This window comes from Chlorocebus sabaeus, chromosome 12 (genome assembly GCF_047675955.1).
Source record: "Chlorocebus sabaeus isolate Y175 chromosome 12, mChlSab1.0.hap1, whole genome shotgun sequence".
Classification (NCBI taxonomy): domain Eukaryota; kingdom Metazoa; phylum Chordata; class Mammalia; order Primates; family Cercopithecidae; genus Chlorocebus; species Chlorocebus sabaeus.
In genome coordinates this window covers 78,810,356-78,837,932 of record NC_132915.1, presented here as the reverse complement: position 1 = coordinate 78,837,932, position 27,577 = coordinate 78,810,356, and the positions used below count along the sequence as shown (strand labels likewise).

The 27,577-nt window shown below is 39.7% G+C and overlaps 1 protein-coding gene across 3 annotated transcripts in view; it reads left to right on the top strand.

The window, feature by feature from the left end:
• The window catches only part of ELP1 (elongator acetyltransferase complex subunit 1), a 67,087-nt gene that overhangs the window by 8,764 nt on the left and 30,746 nt on the right, over nucleotides 1-27,577 (top strand). For all 3 annotated transcript variants that reach the window (XM_007968482.3, XM_007968483.3, XM_007968484.3), the window contains exons 6-23: nucleotides 3,013-3,098; nucleotides 6,893-6,989; nucleotides 7,338-7,428; nucleotides 8,539-8,662; nucleotides 9,899-9,992; nucleotides 12,750-12,980; nucleotides 14,060-14,230; nucleotides 16,811-16,910; nucleotides 18,726-18,908; nucleotides 21,560-21,666; nucleotides 21,971-22,074; nucleotides 23,209-23,262; nucleotides 23,360-23,465; nucleotides 24,292-24,407; nucleotides 24,769-24,842; nucleotides 25,915-25,993; nucleotides 26,084-26,163; nucleotides 27,368-27,505. In XM_007968482.3, coding sequence (XP_007966673.1) covers nucleotides 3,013-3,098; nucleotides 6,893-6,989; nucleotides 7,338-7,428; nucleotides 8,539-8,662; nucleotides 9,899-9,992; nucleotides 12,750-12,980; nucleotides 14,060-14,230; nucleotides 16,811-16,910; nucleotides 18,726-18,908; nucleotides 21,560-21,666; nucleotides 21,971-22,074; nucleotides 23,209-23,262; nucleotides 23,360-23,465; nucleotides 24,292-24,407; nucleotides 24,769-24,842; nucleotides 25,915-25,993; nucleotides 26,084-26,163; nucleotides 27,368-27,505 — 2,035 coding nt within the window. The remainder of the gene's footprint in view (nucleotides 1-3,012; nucleotides 3,099-6,892; nucleotides 6,990-7,337; nucleotides 7,429-8,538; nucleotides 8,663-9,898; nucleotides 9,993-12,749; nucleotides 12,981-14,059; nucleotides 14,231-16,810; nucleotides 16,911-18,725; nucleotides 18,909-21,559; nucleotides 21,667-21,970; nucleotides 22,075-23,208; nucleotides 23,263-23,359; nucleotides 23,466-24,291; nucleotides 24,408-24,768; nucleotides 24,843-25,914; nucleotides 25,994-26,083; nucleotides 26,164-27,367; nucleotides 27,506-27,577) is intronic.

Genomic DNA, 27,577 nt, shown 5'->3' with positions numbered 1-27,577 from the left:
ATGGGGAAGAAGATATTCCAACTTCTGTTAAGGTCTAACTTCCTGCCTTCCTCCTCCATCAACTCTGAGAAATCATTCAGACGACTTCTACCCATTTGTTTACAAATAATGTATTTGTTCAGAAGTAATTTTGGAGGACTGGGCACAGTGGCTCATGCCTATAATCCCAGCACATTTGAAGGATGAGACAGGAGGATTGCTTGAGCCCAGGAGTTTGATACTAGCCTGGGCAACATAGGGAGACCTAGCGTCTACAAAAAACTTAAAAATTAGCTGGGCATGTTGGTATCAGCACACTAATGACATGATGTACAGGTATTAGGGTAGCATAAGGGAAGGAAACCAGCAACTGGAGAGGGATGATTTCCCCGAGGAAGCTGATTTGAGCTGAGTCTCAGCTGAATTGGTGTTGGGTAGGTGAGGGATAAGGATGGGGAGTGATCAGCTGAATTGGTGTTGGGTAGGTGAGGGATAAGGGTAGGGAACAGTCCAAGCAAGTGAATGTGTCCATTTCAAGGGAAGGTTATTTCATAGAAACATTACAGGTTACTCAGGGAACTGTGAGTAATTCAGCATTGCTGAAGTGGCAGGATGTGAGTGTAGAATGAAATGAATGGAACAGATTTGATTGAGTTTGTAGTGGGGGATTTGGACATTGAGTTATAGTTGATCAGCCGTTACAAGTTTTGATGATAAGAGGTTTAAAGAGATTTATCTAGTAGATAGATGGCTTGTGATGGCCATGTTGTTTTTGTGTGTGGAGAGGAAAGACACTAGAGGCAGGATGATCAGGTAAGAGGTTGCTGCAGGAATCCAGATGACAGATAAGGAAGGTTTGTGTGCGGCTAGAAGCAGGAATGATTCAGGAGAAACTTGAATCTCAATGACGATGGGAGTACATTTTTTAGAATTAGCTAAAACACTTTTTTAGAATATACATGTATGGTTCCCCTTCTGCCCTAGGCCAGTTTGAGAAATATCAGTTTAGAAAGTGAAATAAATGAGCTTTGCATATGTAAGGTGAATAAGAAAAAGTTGAGCAGGACTCCAGCCAGAACCTCAGGTGATGGGAATAAAGATGCCAGTAACTGAGAGGGAAGATGGGGAAGTGCTGGTCTGTAAGGGGTGCGTGGTGAGGTCTGTTTTGGATTTGTTGAAGGACCATATGGGATTGCCATGTGGAGTAGGCAAATACAAGGCTGAAACTCAGAAAAGGCCAGAGCTGTGGACTGAGAGTGGTGGGTATGTAGGAAATTCTGACAATTTTGGGAACAGATGGACTTGCTCAGAGAGCAGATGCTGTACAGGAAGAGTCTGGAATCCAGGGTGGAACTCTGGGGCATCCAGCTTTGAGGACAGTCAGAGAGAGAGTAAGAGCACACAGTACACTTTGGGATGGGAAAGTACTCTGGGCCTGGTGTTTCCCACCGACTTTTCCACAAAAATCCTAATGCAGTAAATCAAAGGAAATGTAGTCCAAGTTAAGGTCTTAGGTCTCAGAAATGTGTTTCTCAGTACAAAAAAAAAAAAAAAAAGAATCATTCTATGGAGTGTTGAATATTTTTCCTCTATTCTGGGGTCAGTAAACTTGTTCTGAAAAGGGGCTAGGTCATAAATATGTTCAGCTTTGCAGGCTATATGATCTATGTTGCAACTACTCAATTCTAATGTTGAGGTGTGAAAGTTATACACGATACATAAGCATGGCTATGGTCCAGTAAACGTTTGTTTGTAAAAGCAGATGTAGGCTGTAGTTTTGTAAATCCCTGCTATAACCCCATCATTTCTTGTCTTTCACTGGAGAAGTTCTCTTTCTTCACTCCTTGGTCCTTAATCTTTCTGTGGAAACTTGCAGATAGAAGCCTGGGGGTTTGCACCAGGATAGTCACTACCATTTGTATGCAGCAGCAAGTTATGCTTTGAGGTCCTGTAGTGCTTGGATGTGAGCAGACAGGAAATGGTCATATGGACCATGATTTATAGGAATTGCAAACAGCCCTGCTTCATCAGAATCAGAATCAATGGCAGGAGAAAAGTATTGGGTCCTGGATTGGGTGATGCTTTCAGGACCATCTTTATTGTGCCTCTTGCAGATGGATCCTACCTCTGGGAACAGAAGCGTTGTGTTGTTTCAGCAACTCTGCCTTTATAGTTTATGTAAGAGAAGCGTTATGATCTAGAAAGAACACCAGTCAGCCTGGAAGGCAGAAGACGTGTGTTCTAACTTTGGGCTCCACCGTTAGGGAAGGTCTCAATCTCTTAAGTCTATGTGAGGAGCTATTTTGTGACCTGCAGCCCTTCTATCACCAGTGAGCAGCCTGCAATCAGAATTTTATTCCCAGTTCTCGTCTTGGAGTTTTATGTTCCGGACATATTTTGTAAACTCTTCGTGTTTCATTCTTCTTACTTATAAGGTGAGGGTGAGATCCCTGACTTGTGTCATCAAAGAAACTTGGAATATGTAAGATGGCAGTAAAATGCTTTCCAGAATAAGGAAGTGCATTTTAAATTCTTCAAAATCACTGCTGCATATAATATGAAACAGGTTTTGTTTATTTGTTTGTTTTGATGTGGGGGTCTCACTGTGTTACCTGGGCTAGAGAGTGCAATAGTGCAATCACGGCTCACTGCAGCTTTGAACTCCTGGGTTCAAGTGATCTTCCTACTTCAGTCTCCTGAGTAGCTGGGAGCACAGGTGTGTGCTATCATGTCCAGCTAATTTTGTATACTTTTTGTAGAGATGGGGGTCTCCCTATGTTGCCCAGGCTGGTCTTGAACTCCTGGACTCAAGTGATCCATCTGCCGCAGCCTCCCAAAATGTTGGGACTATAGGCATGAGCCACCACGCCCAGCCTGAAACATAGGTTTCTCAAATACTGACTGCTGGTCAATTTATTGAGAGGTCTTAGAGGACCTGAGTAATTGCCAGTGACTAACTTCATGAAGAATAGCAGTGAAACTTTTTGTTTCATTTCATGCAGCTTATTGGTTGTCTTGCCAATTGTTCCCTAGGCAAGTTTATCACTGTTGGATGGGGCAGGAAGGAGACACAGTTCCATGGATCAGAAGGCAGACAAGCAGCTTTTCAGATGCAAATGGTAAGTTTGTGGTTTGATGGATAAAGAGCCTTGACTGGAACAAATGTAAGTTTGCCACCCACCAGGAATTCTGTTGTGTCCACTTAGATGCCAGTAATGAACAGTTATCTTCTGCTTTAGTAAAACTGCCTAGAGACTTCAGGAAATGAGTCCCCCTAGAAAGATCGTTTTTTTCCTTGTTATTGCCAAGTCGCTTTGTGATTTGATAGGTAGCAAATAATTATGACCAATATTCATCACCCAGTTCAAAAAATAAAACATCACAGACAAAGGAAATCCCTTGTGTATCCCGTCCCGATGTCCCTCGCCTTCCCCCCCAGAGAGAGCTGCCATCCTTCATTCACATGCATGTTCTCATACTTCTCCCATATATGTGTATATTAGATATTTTTCTTATTCTGTTGGATGAAACTCTTTGTTTTCCTTACTTCTGGATTAGAGAATTCTAAAGACCATATAGTGATGTCTCGATGACTCAAGGCAGTACTTCTTAATCTTCCAATGTAGGCAGCCCCTGAAGGCAGATGTATGTGGACATAAGAAGAGTGCAGACTCTTGGGGCACCTGGGGAAGTAGTGTGCATGTCACATTAAATTCATTTAAACTCTTATATTTTATTTTAATATAATATGAATATTTTTAAAAAATATGAACTGAAAAGTATTACCCTTGAGTAAAATTAATGCCCCAAGAAGGTGTGCTGTATTTACCCTCTGGCATACTGCCAGGTACCCCCAGGAGCAGTGTATATCTCTGTTAGAAAAGTACAGATTACGTTATCCTCATAACATTTAGAAGCTATGAGACTTTGACAGGGAAGTTTCCTAACGTTTCTGAGCCTCAGTATTCTCTGTAAAGTGGACAACATAATGTCTCCTTACAAGGGTTGAGATGAGTGGGTAATAACGTATAAAACAGCTACCACAGCATCAGCACAGCCTAGGCACTCAAATAGTAGTTGCTGCTCTTGTTTTAGTAGACAAATAACTTTTGAAACTTTTTTTTTAAGCATAGTTTTATTTCAAAACAACTATGTAGTGAGTAAAATATGCATAGGGGGTCTAATTTAACGTTCTGAAGGCTATTGACTTTTTAGAACAGTGAAGGATTATGAGAGGGCAGAAACATGAAGTAAGCGTTCTCAGACACAGCCTTGTTTCTTTGGGGTGATCCACTACAAATGCCCAGCTTTGGACAAGTGGTTTTCTTGTCCCCCTGATTTTTAAGTGATTTTTTTTTTTGGCCGAAGGACTTAAAAGGTATCCATGACTAAACAGAAACTTGACCAAGTAAATAGTTGGTGCAATCTGAATTTTCTTTCTTGCTGCAAGCAACAAGTAAATTATGTTACAACTTTCTCTTTTTTTTTTTTCTTTTTCTTTTTTTTTTTTTTTTTTTTTGAGACGGAGTCTCGCTCTGTCACCCGAGCTGGAGTACAGTGGTGTGATCTCAGCTCACTGCAACCTCCACCTCCCACGTTCACGCCATTCTCCTGCCTCAGCCTCCTGAGTAGCTGGGACCACAGGTGCCCGCCACCACACCTGGCTAATTTTTTGTATTTTTAGTAGAAACGGGGTTTCACTGTGTTAGCCAGAGTGGTCTCCATCTCCTGACCTCGTGATCTGCCCGCCTCAGCCTCCCAAAGTGCTGAGATTACAGGCGTGAGCCACCGCGCCCGGCAGCTTTCTAAGACCATATATTTTTGATTTAAAAGTAGTACTTTACTCATACATGTTATGACATGGATAAACCCCATAAAGATTATACTAAGTGAAAGAAGCCAGTCATAAAAGATCACATATAGTATGATCCCATTTGTATGAAGTTCCCAGAAGGGGCAAATCCACAGAGGCAGAAAGCAGAGTAGTGGTTGCGTAGGGCTGTGGGGTAGGGTAGGGAAGGAGTGACTGCTAATGGATATGGGGTTTCTTTTTGGGATGATGAAAATGCTCAAAATTTAGATTACAGTGATAGCTGTTCAACTTTGTAAATACACTTTAAAAACAATGATTCTTACCACTAAGTTTAAACAAACAAAAAAAACCATTGTGTAATTCAAATGGGTGAACCTTAATGAAATGTAAATTATATCCCAGTAAAAGTGTTTAAAAATAGTACTTTAAGGGAATCTATGGTAGTGTTGAGAATAAGGCAGTTTTCCATACTTTGTTAAACTCTGGAGGAGATGACATTTTACTACTGGTACCTGCTAGAGTAAGACTTATCTAGTATTGCCAAAATTAGGATTTATTAGTGATATAGGATGATCCAGGTAATGGGGGAAAAAAACCCCGAGCATCCTATTATCTAATGTACTATCCAGTAAACTACTCTAGCTTTTTTTCATGAACTTTTTCTAAAGGCTTTCTAGGGCCTCGTCTTGGTTTGAAAGTTCACAGCTACCCTTCAGAAAAGAAAACAAAAATCCGTGGAGTAGTCAGACGCAGGTACTCATGTGAGCATAATTTACTTTGATTTTTTTAAGTTGTGTTGTTCTAGCCCTAAGTCTGTTCCCTGCCTGGGCTCTCCTAGTGCCCAGTAACACTGATTCAAGAGGTTGCATTTAGCTGGGCACGGTGGCTCACACCTGTAATCCCAGCACTTAGGGAGGCCAAGGTGGGCGGGTCACCTGAGGTCAGGAGTTCGAGACCAGCATGTCCAACATGGCGAAATCTCGTCTCTACTAAAAATACAACAGTTAACCAGACATGGTGGCAGATGCCTGTAATCTCAGCTACTTGGGAGGCTAAGGCAGTAGAATCGCTTGTACCCGGGAGATGGAGGTTGCAGTGAGCCAAGATTACGCCACTGCACACTAGCCTGGGCAACAAAGCAAGACTCCCTCTCAAAAAAAAAAAAAAAAAAAAAAAAAGGAGGTGAGAGAGAGGAATTGAGGAGGATATCAAGGGTTGGGCCTGAACAAATGGAAGCATAATTATATGTAGAAATTTCTATGAGCTACTCTTCTAGAGTAGATGACTCAGTAATACCCTGCTTGCCATCTACGTTTTCTGTCTTCAGTTATTTCCAGTTCTATTTCATATAACGCCTATTTCAGGCCTTAACCGTTCACTAAAGGAGGTTTGGTTTCTATACCATAGGACAGTTTCATTGAGAGGAAATTTTGTTAGGCTACCTATGTATTCCCTACGGTGCAGACTATAGTACAGTACTAGCAGAATTATTAGGCTGTGACTAGAATATGATGAAGAATGCCCGGGTGGTCATCTGTCTCCCACCCAGTAGAGTTGGCGTCAGGATTGAGATACACATGGTCCTGGAGGAGACGTTTCTTCCCGTCATGCTGCAGAATGAGAACATTTCCGTGTTTTCGTCATTGTTTGCTGCTGCCTTTACCACCTCTGTGGCTCTTCCCTATTCACCTTCTTCACATCTTAACTCATCTGTGCCCTATTGTGAAGCTTACACAGTATTTGAACAAAACACTACCCTGTTGGACAAACAGAACACTTGTTTCCTTGTAGTTACCTGATAGGTTCCTTAGCTCATTATATTCGGGATCTAGATCTGTAGCTCTTTTCCTCTTTGCTGTTCTCAGAGGCCACTTTCTTTTTTTTAATGCCCAAAGGAGGATTTTGTTTGTTTTACATTTTTTTCTCTTTTTTGATGATTTCTGGGTTAGAAGAACCAACCCTTGGATGGTTTCTGGTTCTAGAGGCAGGATTTCAAGGTAGCTTAAACCTCGTACAAAAGATCTATATCTAGCGGTATGAGGCTTGATTCTGGGATACTTAAGGCCCGCCAGTAATGTTGGTGTTTCTTCCCCTCTTTAGCATGAGTCTGCTTTGCCCTGGGATGATCGTAGACCTCAAGTTACCTGGCGTGGGGATGGACAGTTTTTTGCTGTGAGTGTTGTTTGCCCAGAAACAGGTATGGAAATACATTGCAGTTAAACAACAATAAAAAAAAAAATCTTATTAAAATTAAGGAAACTTTTCTTTCTTTTGCTTTGAGTAAGGTATTAATTATACATATGAGGCAAGGATGTACTGATTTAAATGTGAAATGAGTTTAGAGTTAAGAATTAGAAGAGCCCTTTGAGGTCATCTGGTCCATCCTCCTACCTGGTGGACAGAAATTTTTAACAAGATTAATCTAATTGGCTGTGTAAAACCGTGGCATTTTTTATTTCTAAGGAAGGTATTTGAATAGGTCTGATTTGACAACTTCTATCATAATGTTCTAAGTGTGTGTGTGTTTGACTCCACTCCCGTACAGGGGCTCGGAAGGTCAGAGTGTGGAACCGAGAGTTTGCTTTGCAGTCAACCAGTGAGCCTGTGGCAGGACTGGGACCAGCCCTGGCTTGGAAGTGAGTGGGAGAAGAAACCTTAGAGAAATTCTTGGAACCAGGGTAGAGGTGGTGGTACCCATTGATACAGATGATACAGATGTTTGTGTAACCCAAAAGGATTTTTACATTTCTTCATTTGGTTGTAAGCCTGTATCTATCTTTGTTTCTTCTTCTTTTTTTTTTTTTTTATTCTCTGAAGTCTGAATTCAACTTGAATAGTAGATTTTACACGTCTTCACAGATTCCATCATTCCAAGGCCCCATATATTTTGCATTCCTAATTCGTAAAAGGCTGTGGTTTTAAGGCAGGGAGTGTATGAAGCCGTTGTACAGAGCAGAAAATGGTGTTTAGAAGGGAAGGCCCAGTTTGCAGGACTCTATGGGGCAAATGGAGCTTTTGTGGAAATTAGGGAAAGAGCCTCCTTCCTTGGCACAAAATTCCCACAGTAGAGGATCTGCTTGCCAAGGAACATGCAGGCTGGATTCAGATCCCCCTCTTTCCTTCTCTTCTCCTCCTTGGCCCAGTACCCTTGTGCAGGTCACAATTTGCCTGCCCTATGTGGCTGCCTGATTTTAGATAGAAGATGTATCTCCGCTGTTTCAGTGGTATCTGTTGTATGTAGACCTCTTGTTTCCCACCAGTTACCTGAATGGTGTTGTATGATAGAGCAGAAGAGAAATGTATTTGAATTAAAACCCTAGAGACAAATGTGAATAAGATGAGGCATTTAAGATGTTTTCAACATTTGGGGAAGTCTTAAAAAAGACCTAGCTGAGCATAGAGTATTTGCTGAAGTCATATAATTGAAGGAGAAATAGATTTTGATTTTTAGGACATTGTACCTGGAATGGTTTAGATAACTTATTATTTTTAAAATCATCCAAATGCAGTGTAGATATGTAAGGCTTTGTAGGCAAATGGAGCCTCTGTATAAAATAGGATAAGACACTCTTGCCTCTGGCAAGTACAGTCCCACAATGGGATGAACCGCTTGCCGAGAGACAAGGGACACATGGGATTTAAAACTTCCTTAGATAAAGATACTCATTCATTCATTCATTCATTCATGTTTGCTGTCTTTAGTTAGAGAAGCTTTGGATGTTGTAACACTCTGAGTTTGCTTTAAGACCCTCAGGCAGTTTGATTGCATCTACACAAGATAAACCCAACCAACAGGATATTGTATTTTTTGAGAAAAATGGACTCCTTCATGGACACTTCACACTTCCCTTCCTTAAAGATGAGGTTAAGGTAAGTGCCTGAGTTTGTTTCGCCCTCAAATGTAGAGGACTTTCCACAGCTATAGAGGGACTTTTTGCTTGTTTGTTTGTTTTTTTGTTTGTTTGAGACGGAGTTTCATTCTTGTTGCCCAGGCTGGAGTGCAATGGTACGATCTCGGCTCATCGCAGCATCCACCTCCCAGGTTCAAGCGATTCTCCTGCCTCAGCCTCCCGAGTAGCTGGGATTACAGGCATGCGCCACCACAGCCAGCTAATTTTGTATTTTTAGTAGAGACAGGGTTTCTCCATGTTGGTCAGGCTGGTCTCAAACCCCTGACCTCAGGTGATCCACCACCCTCAGCCTCCCAAAGTGCTGGGATTACAGACATGAGCCAGCACACCTGGCCTATAGAGGGGATTTATATTTGATATGGATACATAAATAGAAGCTTTAGAGTAAATAGTAATAAAAATGGTGGTTTCTTAGAACTGATTTTTTTGTTAGATAAAAGATATATTGTTTTTCCAGCGATTTTGCAACTAATAGCATTTCTCCCCCACCTTAGATAAAACAGAAATAGGAAATAAAAATGCTAGTTTTTATTGTTTATTTTGACAAAAGCATAATTTTTCCAGTAATGAAGATGCTTTTCATTTATAACATTTAAATCTTAAGCGGTTTGTATACCATTAAGATCCTTGACTGAAGTGAGAACACATCAAATGGTATCTCTGTGTAAAATTTTAAACATCTTAAGTTGAGAGACAAGTTTAATGAACTCCCATGTAACTTTTACTCACTTTCAGTAGATACCAACATTTTGCAAAACTATTTTCATCTATCTACAACTCTTTGGCCTGTACATACACATACTTACATATATTTTTATTTCCTGGAGTTTTAATTCTAGAAATCGTATTTTCAATATTTATTTCTAACAGTTAAGGACATTTTTCTTTACATAACCATAACTCCATTATTACATCTTACCTCAGTGTTGTCTAACACCTAGTCCATATTCAGATTTCTCTGATTGTCTAAAAATGTCACCTTGTATTTGGTTAAGTTTCTTAAGTCTCTTTTATGTATTTCTTTTTTTTTAAGTCCTCTACATAATAATGACATATTTTACAGTTTTGTTTAATGCCTCTGTATATTAGTAATTTACAGCTAGGGATGAGCTCAGGTAGTGGGATTATTTGATTATAAAGATTTGGAAGTAAATCCATAACTGAAAGCCAATGACGGATCTTTTTTCCCTCCTAGGTAAATGACTTGCTCTGGAATGCAGATTCCTCTGTGCTTGCAGTTTGGCTGGAAGACCTTCAGAGAGAAGAAAACTCCATTCTGAAAACCTATGGTAAGACAGCTGTAGTACCCCAACCTTCTGCCCCATAGAACGTAGTTGAAAGTAGACAGGTGTTGGGATTTCCTTCATCCCTTCTACTTAGTCCCTTAGAATCAAAGATGCTGAAGTGGGTAGATGGAAATGGGGGTGATTAGGTTTTGGTTGATTGTGGATTTCAGTCATGTATTGGTCGGGATTCTCTAGAGAAACAGAATTAATACATACATATAATTCGTCCCTCAGTATTCTTGGGGAATTAGTTCTAGGATTGCCCATGGAAACCAAAATCCACACGTGGTCAAGTCCTGCAGTCAGCCCTGCAGAGCACTCAGATATGAAAAGTCAGCCTTTTGTATACTTGAGTTTTGCATTCCTCAAGTACCATATTTTTGATGTGCATTTGGTTGTGGATATAGAATCCACAAGATGAAGGGCTGACTGTATTCATTGAAAAAAAATACAAATATAAATGGACCTATGCAGTTCAAGCCTGTGTCGTTCAAGGGTCAACTGTACTTATATAGAGAGACAGTGAGAGAGGGAACAGGATGGGGTGGGAGGGAGAGAGAGTAATAGAGTGTGGATAGATTTACTTTAAAAGATTGGCTAATGTAGGGGATGGCAAGTTTGAAATTTGTGGGGCAGGTTGGCAGGCTGGAAACTCAGGTAAGAATTGATGTTGCAGACTTGTGTATGAAATCTGTAAGGCAGGCTGGAAACTTAGGCAGGATTTCTGTTACAGCCTTAAGGCAGAATTTCTTCTTTTCTGCGAAGCCTCAGTTTTTGCTTTGAAGGTCTTTGGCTGAATGAATGGGACCCTCCCACATTATGGAGAAAAATCTGCTTTCCTTACAGTCAGCCAATTTTAAATATTAATCACATCTACAGAATACCTTCACAGCAACATCTAGAGTTTCAGCAGACAGCTGGGCACCATAGCCTGGCCAAGTTGACACAATAAAGTTAACTGTTGTAAGTCATCACGTGCTTTCCCTAGTGGATGGTATTACCACAGAAAAAAACAATAACCAAAGGTATTCTGTGGATGTGAAAGAAGGTTTAGATTAAATATAAAAGAAAAGAATATTTTTTATAGCTTTTAAAATGTATCAGTGTGTGGTTTTAAGTATTAAATAATACTTGAAAATGTTAGAAAATAAAGATGAGAAAAAAAGAAATCTCATAGTTCTGCCACTCCATAATAATCGTTATTCAAATTTTCTTGTCTTCTAGTTTTTTCATGTATGTATCTCAGTATAGCAATGATCTCATTTTTGTTAAAAGTGTAGGTATGGGCCAGACATGGTGGCTCATGCACTTTAGGGGCCCAGCACTTTGGGAGGCTGAGGCGGGTGGATCACGAGGTCAGGAGATCGAGACCATCCTGGCTAACATGGTGAAACCCCATCTCTACTAAAAATACAAAAAATAAGCTGGGCGTGGTGGCGGGTGCATGTAGTCCCAGCTACTCGGGAGGCTGAGGCAGGAGAATGATGTGAACCCAGAGGAGGCGGAGCTTACGGTGAACGGAGATCGTGCCACTGCACTCCAGCCTTGGTGACAGAGTGAGACTCCATCTCAAAAACATGTGTGTGTGTATATATATATACATACACATTGCACAGGAACAATCACAACATCTGTGCTTACAGAACATCAGCATGTGGTCTAACTTCAAAGTGTTGTAATAATGCGGTTTAAGACTTAAGTTGTATTTGTGGTGATCACTAAGTTAAGCATTAGTGAGCAAGGAGATTAAGAAAATGAATTCCTTAATATAACTAATATTTCTTAATATAAATGTAATTCCTAATATAACTAAGGTCTTAATTTATATGTGTCATCTGTTTAGTGAAGGTTGGTTTTGGCATGATTAAGTCTTACTTAATAGTGTTGGAAGGATAATTGCATGCTTATCTTCTTCGGGCAGCTGAATCAGGGTTAATACCCAGATAGCCTGGTACATAAGTGCGTGCAAAGCACCTGAAAGAAAATAAGCATCTTAAGCCCAATACAACACAATGATGCTAGTCTAGATCTTGGATTGAGTGTTTTAATACTTTTAATCTAATTGCCAAGTTATCTTCTTCCTAAATCTTCATGAGAAAACCCACTAAAAGAATGCTTTGTCCTAGTAGCCTTCCATCATGATCATAAAGTTTGGAAGTAAAGTTGAAAATAAACATATAGGCCGGGCACGGTGGCTCACGCCTATAATCCCAGCACTTTGGGAGGCTGAGGTGGGCGGATCACGAGGTCAGGAGATCGAGACCATCCTGGCTAACAAGGTAAAACCCTGTTTCTACTAAAAATACAAACAAACAAAAAAAAAGTTAGCCGGACGTGGTGGCAGGTGCCTGTAGTCCCAGCTACTCGGGAGGCTGAGGCAGGAGAATGGCTTGAACCTGGGAGGTGGAGCTTGTAGTGAGCTGAGATCGTGCCACTGCACTCCAGCCTGGGCGACAGAGTGAGACTCTGAGTCAAAAAAAAAAAAAAGAAAAGAAAAAAGAAAGAAAATAAACATATGAATAAAAATTGAAAGTAGGAAAAAACAGGAAAATAAACATGTATTTCTTACCTTATTGATTCTTGACATTTTATCTGCAGGGAAAGCTACTTTTTGGCAATTATTATTGTTCTTATTTTAGAGAAGAGGCTGAGCAGGAAGGGTCCTTTGAAAAAGAAAAGATTGCCCTTGTCTCCCTCTGGCAAGTGGGATGAAGTCTTCTTCCCAGCCTCTAATGGCCTTCTTTTCATTTTCCCTTGCAGTTCAGCTCTGGACTGTTGGAAACTATCACTGGTATCTCAAGCAAAGTTTATCCTTCAGCACCTGTGGGAAGAGCAAACTTGTATCTCTGATGTGGGACCCTGTGACCCCATACCGGCTGCATGTTCTTTGTCAGGGCTGGCATTACCTCGCCTATGATTGGCACTGGACGACTGAGCGGAGCGTGGGAGATAATTCAAGTGACTTGTCCAATGTGGCTGTCATTGATGGAAGTAAGCTGCTGGGAAGTGTGTCCATGAGCCTGCAAGGGGTCCTGAACCTACGGCCTGCAGATGTGGTGGTTTGATTGCAACAGTGGGGACTCTTTATTTGTTTTGGCTGTTTGGGTTACTTGTTTGATTTTTTATTCAATGGGATATAAGGTGGGGTATATTCTTTCCTGAGAACCATTGTCCCCCCTCCCCACCCCAGTTTCCTGTTATACCGCATCTGTGGCCTTCACACATTTACTTGCCTAGCCTTTGAAGACACTGAAAACTTTGACTCTAGGTAGAGAGGATGACAACAGTAGAATCTTATGGGATCGGTTAGCCTTATCTGTTTGCCCTGACACAGATTTATAATTGATCCTTGTACCACCCCACTTGTACTGCTTTGTTTCCTGATATAAATGCTTGCTGATTATATACTTCTCTAGTATGTTCAGTTCGTGCATAGACGTTTGCCTAATATGAAGATTAGGTTGATATTTTATAATTAGGTAGAAGGTTTTTTAGGGGGTGGGATGGGGAGGGCAAGATTGAGGAGTGAAGTAGTCACCTTAATGAATAGTTTTGCTGATAATAAAAGGGAACACTGGCTTCTAAGATTGTAATGTGAGGTGGTATACTAATTCACATTCTGTGTAATGTTCTATATAATACTGATTTTATAGTCATGTATTGTATATAGAGAACTTAATCAGATCTGCCTTATTACCAAATCCACACATAGGAAAGTGCTTTAAGGATTTTGAAGGTATTAATTCCCTTGGTTTAGTGTGGCTTGCTTGCGGGCCCGGATTTAAAGCTAGAGCTCTGACCTCTTGGCCTTTTTGCCTTAGTCCCTGGCACCTGAAACTCCAGGTTCTGAGATGGACTGCTCTAGGCCTGGAGGTGACGATGGCCAAGTATAGACAGAACCCATGACGTTTTCCCACCCCACACTGGTTTTAAACTTGTTCATGAGAAAAACACTGAAAGTTATTTTTTTGTGAATTGCCATTTTTGTTTGGATATACTGTGCTATAGATGGCTTATCTTACAAATTGAATATCCCTATGTCTAATCCTCTTCTTTCTTTTTCCCTGCAGACGGGGTATTGGTGACAGTCTTCCGGCAGACTGTGGTTCCGCCTCCCATGTGTACCTACAAACTGCTGTTCCCACACCCTGTGAATCAAGTCACATTCTTTGCACACCCTCAGAAGAGTAATGACCTTGCTGTTCTAGATGCCAGTAACCAGATTTCTGTTTATAAATGCGGTATGTTAAAAAACTTTTACCAAGATGTTCTGCATCAAATCCCTTCTACTCCTACGTAAAAGCAAATTATGGTTTGGTGTTGCCATAGGTCTAGTGTTTCTCAAAATTTTGAAGTCTGCAGTTGATATCATTATCATTATGATATTTAATTGGGCTGGATTTTTTTTTTTTTTTTTTTTATCCTAACACTGGTTTGTATAAGCCATTCCTTTTCCCTTACTAAACTTGAAGAGTCAGTTATTTAAGAATAACATTGAACTCTGGAAATAACATAGTATGTTATACATTGTTAACATGTTTTACTATTTTCATTGCCTTTACACATATTTTCAGTTGATCTCATTCCTCCTAGGAGCTGTGTCAGAGATGGGATTTTCCACTTTTATGCATGAGGGAACACAGTGTCAGAGGTTTTGTAATTTGTTTGAACAAGAAAGGACAAGGACCTCAACACAGGTGTTCTAGCTCCTAATCCACTTGTCCTTCCACAGCCCTGTTGCTGTCAGTTCCTCATTGCTTTCCTGATGTGCTGGAGAATCTGAAATTAGTTTTTACTTGTGAGTTCTGTGGTTATGTCATAAATTCTGCTGACATATGGCAGTGGTAGCCTTGTTTTCAAATATCTTTTGAATTTTCAGAAAAAGCCTAGATAGTTGCCGAGAGAGTAATCAAAATTAATTAATTTAAATGGGAATTCCTTACTTTCATATCAGCTTTTCTATTAAGTCAGCAGCCCACTGTGTACATGAATCCTATCTGGATATATCACCACTTTCTCTGATTATAGTTTCAGTGTGTCAAATGCTGTTACAGTCCTCCTTAAGCTTTTAGAAATAGCTTTAAAAAAAGTGCAAATATGTTCATTGTCAAGGCAAAAAGAATCAGATGTAAGGTAAGCTTTTGTGGGACTTACCCTATGATGCTAATGAGTTTGTATGTCACTTTATGATGTATGGAATGTTTTGTTCTGTGTTCACTTAAAAAATGGCTTTATATCATTTGTCTATTTAAAGTGTACAATTCAGTGGTTTATATGTGTGCATATGCATATATATACATATATCTTTGTGTATATATATTCACAGAGTTGTACAACCATCACCACGATCAATTTTAGGACATTTTTATCTCCTCAGGATGAAACGCTGTACCACCCAGCATTCATTTTCCTTGAGAGAAAACTCCCTGTGATGAGATAGGACAGTCTGAGAGCTCCACTTTTGAAAGATTGTTCAGCATCAGTATGCGGGGTTGGCCATAGGTCAGGGCACCTGGAGGCAGAGGTTCCAGTTAGGAGAAGCTGTTGTGAAGTGTCCAGGCAGGAGCTAGTGAGAGCTTGAGCCAGGGCAGTGTTCATAGAAATGGAAAGAAGAGAAAGATCATAACAAATCCATGAACTAAAAACCCCGAGAAGTTACAAGAGCCCACTGGGGAGAGTTTGGACATAAGAGAATCTGGAAAAAGAGATCTTGGACTGGAATAGGTCAGGGCTCAGTGCCCAAGCAGAAGGGAAATTAACAACTTGGAGCCAAGTGGTAGACATTTGAGTGGTGTGGAGGCAAGTTAGTTCCCCAAATTTTCAAAGATGGTGTTTGATGCATCCCGAGTATGACTCCTTTTTCCCCCTCATTGTTTCTTGTTTATTATATGCCAGCCTTTTTCTAGTACTTGGCTTGTTGTACTAGAAAACTAGTTGTCCTTTGCAACTTGTTATTCTAGGTGTAGACAGAAGATACCATTTAAATATAATGTATCAGATGGCAAGTGCTGTGGAGAAAAATTAAGCAGAATAAGGGATAGGAAGAGCTTAAGGATAAGGTTTCACAGGGGGAAGGTGGCTCTCCTATTTAGTGTGATTTCAAAGGCCTCTCTGTGAAGGTGAAATTTAAGCAGAGACCTCGTGAGAATCACAGTGGGAGCCACGCAGACATCTGGGGTAAGAGCATCCCAAGCATTCTATGCTTGAAGGTGAAGGAAAAAAAAAAAGTGTGTTCCTCGCAGAGTAAAAAGCAACCACCGAAGTGTTTAGGAAATAGCCAGGAGGCCAGGGTGGCTGCAGCAGAGCAAATGAGGGGAAGGTGGTGGGTGAGTTCAGAGAGGTGATGGGAATCTGCTCTTGTAGGGCCGTGCGGCTTTTACTCCGAGTGAGATAGGAGCCACCAGAAGGCTGAGAACAGAGGAGTGCAGTGTTCTGGCTGAATTTTTTAAAGGCTTGCATTGGCTGCTGTGCAGTGAATAAACTGGATGAAGAATAGAAAGAAACTTTTAAGCAGGTGCTTAGGACTTTGGAGAATTGGAGGATATTGAGAGGTGGCTAAAGGCAGTGGAGGAAATTGTCCACAGCACTGGGCTGAGAGGGCAGCCCCTCCACTGAGTCTTGCTGAGATGTGGCCTTTATCAGGGAAGATTATGACTGATGTGTTCTTGAGGGAAAAGCAAAGATTTGAAGGAGGTTGAGATGTGAATATTTTCTAGATTGCTGTTTGCCTTCTAGAACTCATTAATTGCAGACACCATCCCCTTAGTATTAGGTGAAATCTTATAATTTACAACGATAGTATTTGCATTTTTGTTTTCCAGGTGATTGTCCAAGTGCCGACCCTACAGTGAAACTGGGAGCTGTGGGTGGAAGTGGATTTAAAGTTTCCCTTAGAACTCCTCAGCTGGAAAAGAGATACAAGTAGGTTCTTAATTATCTTGGGCTCTGGGAACAGAATCAGCCAGCATGCAGTCCTAAATTCAGCCAACTGATAGAGTTCTATGCCTGTTGCTGGGTGGAACAAGAAATAAATACAATAGCCAGGCCCTGATTTTTGGATCTGGTTGGAGAAGCCAGTCATGTAGTTTGTCTGAATGCCATATAATTTGATAGGTAGCAGGAGAGCGTGAGTTGTAAGCTGGCCTAGGACCTACTCCCAATAGCACTTGGTTCTCCAGGAAAAATCACTTGGGAAAGATGGAGATGACAATGATAAGACGGAGCTGCATTCTTTTATATAAATGGGGATGTATGGGTTGTTAACATGGATGACCTAATGCATCCTCTGTCTTTGCTCCATCCCAGAATCTAGAAGTTCTGGGTGCTGTGTTTTGAGGCTCCTGGGATGGAAATCAGAATGCATTCTTCCATTGAAACAGTATTATAAACAGTTGGACGTAATCGAATACCTTAGGTACGCTATAGGCGTTTGCAAAATGACCTAGAAACCAAATTATGATGCCACTTCTGTAAGAGAACTTTTTAAAAGTACCACTTACTGAGTACTTACAGATTAAAAAAACAAAGCGTAGAGGTTAGTTAACTTACCCAAAGTCATGGACCTGGTAACTAGAGAATCTAGGATTCGATTCTGTTCTGTTTGATAAGTCCATGTTCTTCATTTCTAAATTACTCCGCCTCCAGGGAACATTTAGTGTTAGATTAATAGAAATAATTAACTGAGTACAACAAATAACAGAAATTAATAAATATTTCTTAAATATGTGTGATATAGTTAATAAATACAGCAGAAGTGTTCCACCTCTGTATGATTTGGAGGCTGCCTGTATAATGCTTAGTAGTTTTTAAAGAGCATTTACGTGCATTATTTCATTTCACAGACTTGAAACCACTAGAGTAGAGATAGAAGACAAATTAGAAAGTATGAGGCAGTTTAGAATATAGTTTCCTTTAAAAAAAATTTGATGGGGATAGTGCCAATTTGTCTGAGATTTCACGAAAGACACGAATACTCATCGTGATCCTTGGGGAAGGGACAGGTTTGGAGTTGGCAAGGAATTGGGAACATTGGGTCTGGTGGGGAAGAAAGTGTCAGTGAAAGCCAGAGGTGGGACTGCTCCTCCATGGGATACTCTGTGTGAATGCAGTGGAGAGCCTGAGTCCGGGGAGAGATGTTTGAGGAGGAAGAGCAGGCTAGTGACCAGCTTCTTCAGTGGGAGCTATGGATTTGCCATCTGATCTAAAAGGCAGGAAGTAGCCATTATCGGTTCCTACGTGAGGTGACAAGAACAGTGCCGTGGTCAGGTGTATAAATGCTACCGAAGGAATGCATTAGAGACATGGAGACCATCCCTCAAGCTAGTCAGTCAGTTTAATGTGAGGTGCTTAGGAAAGGACCCATTCTACTGCAAGTCACATACCTGCCAGAGCCTGGTTTCAATGCCGGTAAGTTGTGGCAGTGGAAAGGCTCCAGGGTTCTTTAGTGTAGGGACTCGGGCAGGTAATTTTCTTGTGTAGTCAGTTTCCTCAAGTGTTCTCTTCAAATCGAAAGATTTCGGGGTATGAGAAATCTAAGGAAAATATAAAAACATATTCTTAAGCCAGACAAACATTAATTTTAGGTTTTCTAGTATTTGGTAATATCTTAGGTTTTGTCCCTCCAAATAATTAGGAGTTGACTGTATACAAGATGCTTCAGTCTTCCTTCATCCAGGAACATCTCAGTGGTTTTTAAGTTTTATTCATGTCTTGGATATTCTTCAATATTTAAAACAGAATTCAGTTTGAGAATAATGAAGATCAAGACGTAAACCCACTGAAACTAGGCCTTCTCACTTGGATTGAAGAAGACCTCTTCCTGGCTGTAAGCCACAGTGAGTCCAGTCCCCGATCTGTCATTCACCATTTGACTACAGCTTCTTCTGAGATGGATGAAGAGCATGGACAGCTCAATGTCAGGTATTGCAGTTTTTCCCTGTACTCCACGTGTTAAGCAAATGGAGTTAGGTTTTTGTCTTTTATGATGATACAACTTTTTTTGACTTCCATTGAGCAAGGTTGAGGAGCAGTAGCTTTCTTGTTAGACACACTTAAAAAGATGATTAAATCTAGTTTTGAGCCATGTCAAAATAACAGACCAACAGTATATCAAAAAGTAGTGGAAAATAGGATAAATATTAATAGATGAAGCAACTTTTTAAAGATGTGTTAAATATTTTAATTCAGCATCTACTCACATTTTTCCAGAATGTTTGTTATAGGTTACAATTGATTTTAATAACTGTGAAGCATAATTAGAGTGGCTAATTCTCATGGGCTAATGTGATAGGAAGAAATTTTGTATAAATGCAGTCATGCGTATATATATATACATGGATGTGTGTGTGTGTGTGTGTATGTGTGTATGCATACCTTTTCTATGTTTAGATACACAAATACTTGACATTGTATTACAGTTGCCTGTAGTATTCTGTAAAGTAACACGCCGTCCAGGTTTGTAGCCTAGTAGCAATAGGCCATACCCCATAGCCTAGGGGTGTAGTAGGCTATACCACCTAGGTTTGTGTCAGTACTGTATGATGTTTGCACAATGATGAAATCAACAACACATTTCTCAGACATATCCCCATCGTTAAATGATGCATAGCTGCATATATATGCTTTGTTTTGATGTGGTGACTTCAAAATGCTTCTTCCAGCCTCCTCTTCTTTATATCCTATTGTGTACTTGACTACATTTACCGTTAGAAAGTCTCTATTCTTCTTTGTTCTCTGGGCCTGAGTTCTGTTTTGATTCCTGACTATATCTTCATCATGTAACAGGTTTCAGTTAATGAATGCTGTTCTCTGAAATGCAAGCCCTGTTGTCTAGTAGAGAGCATTTTCTGGCCAGTTCCCAGAACTCCTTGTTTCCAGTGTCAAGACTTGGCACCTTTGGCCGCTGATACTGATCCCCAGATTAATTTGTAATTAAAGCCCTACTGGTGAGATTTCTCTTCTGAGAAACGTTGTTGCAAAATTAGGAACCTTTCCTTTATATATACATTACATACATTTACAGACATAAAACATTTCAATGCAGTCATTTTCTCCTACTCTTTGACTTATAGTGCTTCGTGATATTTTGAAAAAGCCTTTTGTTAACATGTCCAAATGCAGAATATGTTCTAGAAATATGTAGCACTTAAAGTAAGCCAGTAGATTACCTTTTGAAAAGCAGAGCAATTTACTTAAGTTTCTACTTCTTCAGATTTGAAATTCTTCATCATTAGCTTGTAGAAGCAAAAGCTTGATGCAGTCATCTCATTTGCTATAAAGGAAATGAGAAGTCATTTACAGTATATTTCTACTGCTTTGACTTTTGTTTCTCAAAAAGACTGTTTTGTTCATATAAAATATTAATGCTTTTGAGAACTTCAAAGTCCCTCAATTAAGTAGTCTACATTTACTGTAGCTTGTACTTTGTAAAAAGTACTTTTCTAAGTCGTTTGTCTGTCTTAGCTTATTTATTTCTCATAATACCTCTTTAAAGTATGTGCCATTTGCACCATCATTTTACAGATGAGGCAACTAAGACATGGAACAGTTAGGTAACTTGCCTGAGATCATGCAGGTGGAGCCAGGATTGAATCCCAGCCAGTCTAGCTCTAGAGTTTGTTCTCTTCCTGACAGATAGTTTATCCTCACAAAATGTGAGGCATTTGTAGAGGAAGTCCCTATTGTTATAATTTTTAGTTTTTTTGTAGATTGGTTAAAAACTTTGAATTAAATGTTCCCATTAACATCATTTGTTTTTATCACTACTTTTTGTCTCCTTTTTTTTTGTTTGTTTGTTTTTTTAATCACTACCTCTTCCTTCTCTTTTAAGAAATTCTGCTTCTGTGGCTATGGTCCAAGCTACTTGAGAAGCTGAGGTGGGAGATCACTTGAGCCTAGGGGGTTGAGATTGCAGTGAGCTATGATTGCGTCAACTGCATTTCAGCCTGGGCAACAGATCAAGATACTGTCAAAAAAAAAAAAAAAAAAAGAGTGAAATTTTACATCTCTCCATTGACTCAGGGAAAAAATGTAATGGTGATAACATATTCCCTTGATCTCGTTAGTGAAAATCCACAATTTTCCATCAATCGATATGCTAGTGATACAGATATTGAGTGTGCTCATTTTCCTACAGAGGAGCTGCTTTAACTATTTTAAGCAGACAGAAATGATACTGGTACCATCCATGTCTAATGAAGGCAATACATTGTAATAAGTTGCAGTAAGTTGTGGCCAGAAGAGGAGTGATGACTTCACAGTGTAAATAACTGTCTTATTGCCTTATCGGGTTTGTGGAAAATGGTGTCATGTAGCAGGTGTGGCTTTATCTGGGCTTTGGTTTAGAATAGTTTTATCTATTCATCCAACCATCCATCTGTCTCTAAGTGTGTAAGTGTGTGTGTGTGTGTGTGTGTAGTATTGGGTGTGTATATATGTATTTAGTCTACATTGTATTGAAATAGTGCAGCACCAAAAGGAGATTGTTGATTTTCAAAATCAGTGAAATGTCACTATTTTTGAGAAAAAAAGATTTACACGCCCTCCTCGTCTTTTTTTTTTTTTTTTGTCAGTTCATCTGCAACAGTGGATGGGGTCATAATCGGTCTATGTTGCAATTCCAAGACCAAGTCAGTAGCATTACAGCTGGCTGATGGCCAGATATTTAAGTACCTTTGGGGTGAGTATCAAGGTGTTAGGAAAGCATATTATGACTTAACATAGACGCTTAGTTCTTAAGAACATATGCTTGTATCTTGTCAGTACAACATTGATTGTCAGGTCTTTTAACTATCCTGGAAAACCCTAAGCTTTAGAGTGGAATTGACAGGTGTATTCTACTCCTGTTTCCTCTCTTAATGAACTAACGTACTCTTAAAAAAGTGATTGAAATTGCATGTTAAGTGTTTTAGCAAGTATTGATGTTGATGGTTTTTACAAAGAGCACATCAGCTATTTGTAAACTAGATCTGTGAATCCTGCAGAGTCACCTTCTCTGGCTGTTAAACCATGGAAGAACTCTGGTGGATTTCCTGTTCGGTTTCCTTATCCATGCACCCAGACCGAATTGGCCATGATTGGAGAAGAGGTAAGTGAACACGGAGCAGGAAACTTACTTAAAGTAGTTACCCAGGGACTGATGGCATTAGGTAGAAAGAAAGTGGGCTTTGGAGGTGGACTTGGGTGTAGTGGGAAATGATCTCACTTTCATAAGCCACACCTTATTCATCTATAAAATGGGCAAATCAGTATCTGTCTATCAGGGTTCAGAAGACTAAATGAGATAATATATGTGATTAGCAACCTTTTATCCCTAGTCGTATAAATCATTCAAAGTTAATTTTATTTAATATCTTTTGAGGAAAACAGAAATATGATCTTGAAAATAGTTTTAGTAGATTTTTATTCAACACATATTAGAATGCCTGTAATTGTGGTGGATGGTAGAATACAGTGGTTGGAAAACAAAACCACTTGACTAATTCCTGCTCTTCTGGAATTTGTGATCTATTAATTTCAATGTAATAATTCCCTTTGTTGGGAGTGTGATGGAAATAGGGTGTGCTGGTAGAGAATACTGAGATGTTTGAGGGGTAATTTGAGGATGGTGGCTATAAGAATGAGAGTCCTGCATTTGGTGGTCCAGGAAGGCCTCTCGGAGTCAGTGAGGTGTGTGCTGAGATGTGAAGAAGAAGGCTCTCTCTCCAGGCAGAAGGAAGAACAAACTCCTTGAACTTAGCAAGAACTCATCTTATTCAAGGGACTGAATGGAAGCATTGTGGCCGGAGCTCAATGACAGTCATAGAAGGGAGTTTGGGTTTTTTAACTGAACAAAGATTAGAAACTTCTAGTGATTTTTAATCAACAGAGTAATGTGTTCTGCTTCATGGTTTGGACAGTGATTCTGGCTGCCCAGAAGAGAGCTGGTTAGAGAGTGACAAGACTGGAATATGGAATCAACACAGGTTGAGTGGAGTTAGTGAGGGGAAAAAGGAGATGGGTTTGAGATATATGTAGGAGATGGAGATGTCAGGGCTCACTGATGGATTGGATGGCTTCACATTCCATTTTGCACTGGGCCAGCTGCGTTTTAGGTATTTTTAGTCCTGATTACAGGAACTTAGGTGTGAAATCATGTGGCGGTAGAACTATGTGATAGAAAAGGTAGGTTTAACTGATTTGAAGTAGAGTTGCTTGTGATTTCAGTTTTATTTCTTTGCAGGAATGTGTCCTTGGTCTGACTGACCGGTGTCGCTTTTTCATCAATGACATTGAGGTATCAAGGCTTGGTTTGGTATTGGATCCTTTTCACAGTGTTGGCTCCGAGTCATCAAGCTGCCTTTCCCCTGTGCCTTTCTGGTCTTCTCTTGTAGGTTGCGTCAAATGTCACGTCATTTGCAGTATATGATGAGTTTTTATTGTTGACAACCCATTCCCATACCTGCCAGTGTTTTTGCCTGAGGGATGCTTCATTTAAAAGTAAGTTTTCAATGTACAAAATAGAAATGGTCCCACCTCCAATGTCTTTTGGAGTCTTGATGACTTTTTGAATTCTTCATCTACTTTGGCTTTTTATCAAGGCGTCCTATGCTGGAGAAAATCTTTAGAGTTATTTTACTTAGACCCTAATCTCAACATAATGTCTCAGTTAAATCATTCTGCACTTTAGTAAAGACATCCAAGGAAGGGAGTTCCTTCCTTAAGCAGCACATTCTAAACTTAAAATTTTTCAGGAAATTTTATTATGTAATTGATCTAATATTTTATTTGGAATTACTATGTAGATCCCAAATGTTTTACCTTCTGTGTAGTCTTTTCCCACTGTGCCCACCCTCCACTGTACATCTGGGCTCCATCTCGTGGTTTGTAGGATATTGGCTGCATTTTGTCTTCTGTTCCATGCCCTGTCTATCTCTGCGTGTGTGGCGTGTATGTGTGTGTGTCTTCCTTATTCTAAAAAGCCAACTTATTTTCTTTGCTTCCAACTTGGAAATAGGGAATCTTCCTTTCATTGTTAGGATTATAGTACACTGATAATGCTAAGAAATAGAGAAGTTGCCCTGATTCTTACTGTGTTTCTCCAGATCATTTGAGAAGCTGTGTGTGTGAATATGCGTGGGGGCTCTGTAAGAGAGAGGGCATGTTCATCAGCAGGGCTGATAGTGTTGAGGTTCAGTGGGAGAGCTAAGGCACATGGTTGTTATTTGTTCTCTTCTGTTTCACATAGTGTGTGTGGTTTCAATTGCAGTTAATGGAGAGTGGCTTATTGTGATACTTAAGGCTTATTAGTTAATGGTGTGTTTAGCATTACAGGCTGGCCTGAGCAGCAATTATATGTCCAATGGGGAAGTTCTGCGGAAAGTGGAAAGGGGTTCACGGATTGTCACTGTTGTGCCCCAGGATACAAAGCTTGTGTTACAGGTAAGCTGGTTTTTCAGACAAGGTAGTCTGATTGTCATTCAGCCAAGTACCAAGCATAATTCTTTCAGGTTGTATTTTAGGCTCTCTTATTCTTTGTATCGTTTATTGTAAACCTTTCCTTGATAGCTTTCTGTTCACTTTATTCAAAGTAGTATTGATACAGGCTGTGACCAGTAAGGCTCAAAGAGAAACTTTTCTTGAAAGTCAAGATAAATATAGAGAACAACCAGATTCTGCTAAAAGTGTGCTCATTTTAGAGAGTTGTGGTAGTTCTCTGTGAAGAGTTTGGTAAAATTGTGTATCCTGGCTATTTAAATGTTTTCTACTTAATTAAAAATGTTATTGCTTTAATTTATTTAAGATGCCAAGGGGAAACTTAGAAGTTGTTCATCATCGAGCCCTGGTTTTAGCTCAGATTCGGAAGTGGTTGGACAAGTAAGTGCCATTGTACTGTTTGCGACTAGTTGGCTTGTGATTTACATGTGAAGACAATAAGTATTTTATTACAATTTTGAGAACTTAAAAGTATGAAAAGCACTCATTACCTATATCATCAGATTCTTAGGGATGCTTTTTTTTTTTTTTTTTTTTTTAACTTTTTGACTTTAATACAGTATTTTGTAGTGGAGATTCCTAGCAGAAAGAATCGTGACGCTCATCATATAAAGGAGGGCTTCTCTTAACCTGAGGGAACACCTCTGGGTTTTAGGTGGCCTGTGAACCCAGGGAGATAGTACACACCAAACTTTGTCTTTGTGTATTTATCCAAGTAGAAAGCCCACAGCTTTCAACAGATTTACAGAGGGGACTATGACCCAAAAAAGACTGAGCCACTCTTGTGAAGGAAGTGACTGATTTTCCGAACCTATTTGGAGGAAACTTTGTATTAGAAAGATCTATACTAATATTTTGTTTAAAAAGTAGACCTAAATTCCATGATGATTTTCTTTATTTTTGATTCAGAGTCTTGCTCTGTTACCCAGGCTGGAGTGCAGTGGCACAATCTCGGCTCACTGCAGCCTCTGCCTCCTGGGTTCAAGCAGTCCTCCCACCTCAGCCTCCTGCATAGCTAGGATTACAGGCATGCACTACCATGCCTGGCTAATTTTTTTTTGTATTTTTTGTAGAGACAGGGTTTCACCATGTTGGCCAGGCTGGTCTCAAACTCCTGACCTCAAGTGATCTGCCCACCTCGGCCTTCCAAAGTGCTAGGATTACAGGTGTGAACCACCGTGGCTGGCCTTCTGTAATGATTTTCTGTTGTATGTATGTGAAGATGTGGTTCTCAGACAGCCATGATGAATAAATCACACCTTTTAAGAAGGTAAATGAATGTGGTACCTGATTTTTGTATTCTGTAATTTCAGAGTAGAAATTCAGTAATAGTAGATTGGCACTGGGGCTGTAATCTGATTATAACTGGTTTGTATCCTAATGAAAATATACTGGGTCCGTGGAGCTCAGTTTTTGTGAATACCTTTTCTGTTCTTTCTCTGTCTCCTCACAGACTTATGTTTAAAGAGGCATTTGAATGCATGAGAAAACTGCGAATCAATCTCAATCTGATTTATGATCATAACCCTAAGGTAACTTTCTACGCTGCCATCCACTCCAGCTTACTTTGTACTTGAGCTAATGTGATCTGAACGAAGGTGTTTTGTCCCTTCTTTTGGTAGGTGTTTCTCGAAAATGTGGAAACCTTCATTAAACAGATAGATTCTGTGAATCATATTAATTTGTTTTTTACAGAATTGAAGTAAGTATTTTGAATAATTCATGAGTATCTTTTCCATAATTTTCTCTCTTCTTGTTAAAGAAATCAAATATAAATAGCTAGAGAAGAAAAATTACTTACCATGCATTTTAAAAAATTGCTATAACTCTTAGATGCCAGTTGGTTTTTTGCTCTTTTCCTTTCTTTTTAAAACAGCCTGTTTAAAACTATGTCTTTAAAATATGTCATTCAGAATTATTTGACTTGATTTTTAGATATACATATAGAACTATTTGTTTTTCTTAGGAGATTAAAATCAAATGGCATCTTTCTCTCTGATGATCTTTCCCCTCAACTTTTTAATGAAACACTTTCAAAATAGAGAAAAGTTGAGAGAATTGTCCAGTAAGCAGCCTATATATACCCTACCTGGATTCGCCAGTTTATATTTTTCTGTATATGCATTCTCATTCTGTGTAATCTGTCCATCCATCATTCATCTTGTTTGTAGACAAATTTCTAAGTGAGTTGTAGACATCAGTCCGCTCTACCCCCTGTACTTCTTATATATCATTAACTAGAGGGCATTCTTTGTGTGTGGGATGGTTTTGTTGCATTTTTTCAGGTCATATTTATCTACAGTGAAATGTCCAAATCTTAAGTGTGCCATTTAGTGAGTTTTGGCAAATGTATACTTCACGTAACCTGAATGAACCTCTATCAAGTTAGAGGGCATTTATTCCTTTTCAGAAAGATGCATCAAATTCCTTTTCAATCAGTCCCTGTCCCATTCCCCAGGCAACTACCCTTCTGAATTTTTCACCATAAATCAGTTTTGCCTATTCAAGAACTTCACCTAAATGGAAGCATACAGTATTACTCTTCTGCATAAAGCTGCTTTCATTCAGCACATTGTCTTGAAATTCATCTGTATTTTTGTATGTATCACTAGCTCATTCATTTTTTATGGCTCAGTAGTATGCCATTGTATACACCACTTTGCTTATTCATTCCCCTGTTGCTGGACACCTGCATTGTACCCTGTTTGGGGCTCATGTGACTGAAACATCTACAAACATTTGTATAAGTCTTTTGTGGACATGTTTTATTTCTCAATATTTTTATAATTCAACACTTTTCCAAAAGTCTTTTTTATTTATCATCATCAGCATGCCAGGTGTATGTTAGTAATTTGATCGCTGGGCTACATGTTGTTGATGACCTTTCCATACACACCTGTTCTTAGAGAAGAAGATGTCACAAAGACCATGTACCCTCCACCAGTTACCAGCAGTGTCCACCTATCCAGGGGTCCTGACGGGAAAAAACTAGACCTTGTCTGCGATGCTCTGAGAGCAGTCATGGAGAGCATAAATCCTCATAAGTACGTATGCTGTCACCAGGAGGCATCCTTTGAAAAACAGAAGTGTGTAGTTGTCCTTGTCCAGCCTATTCG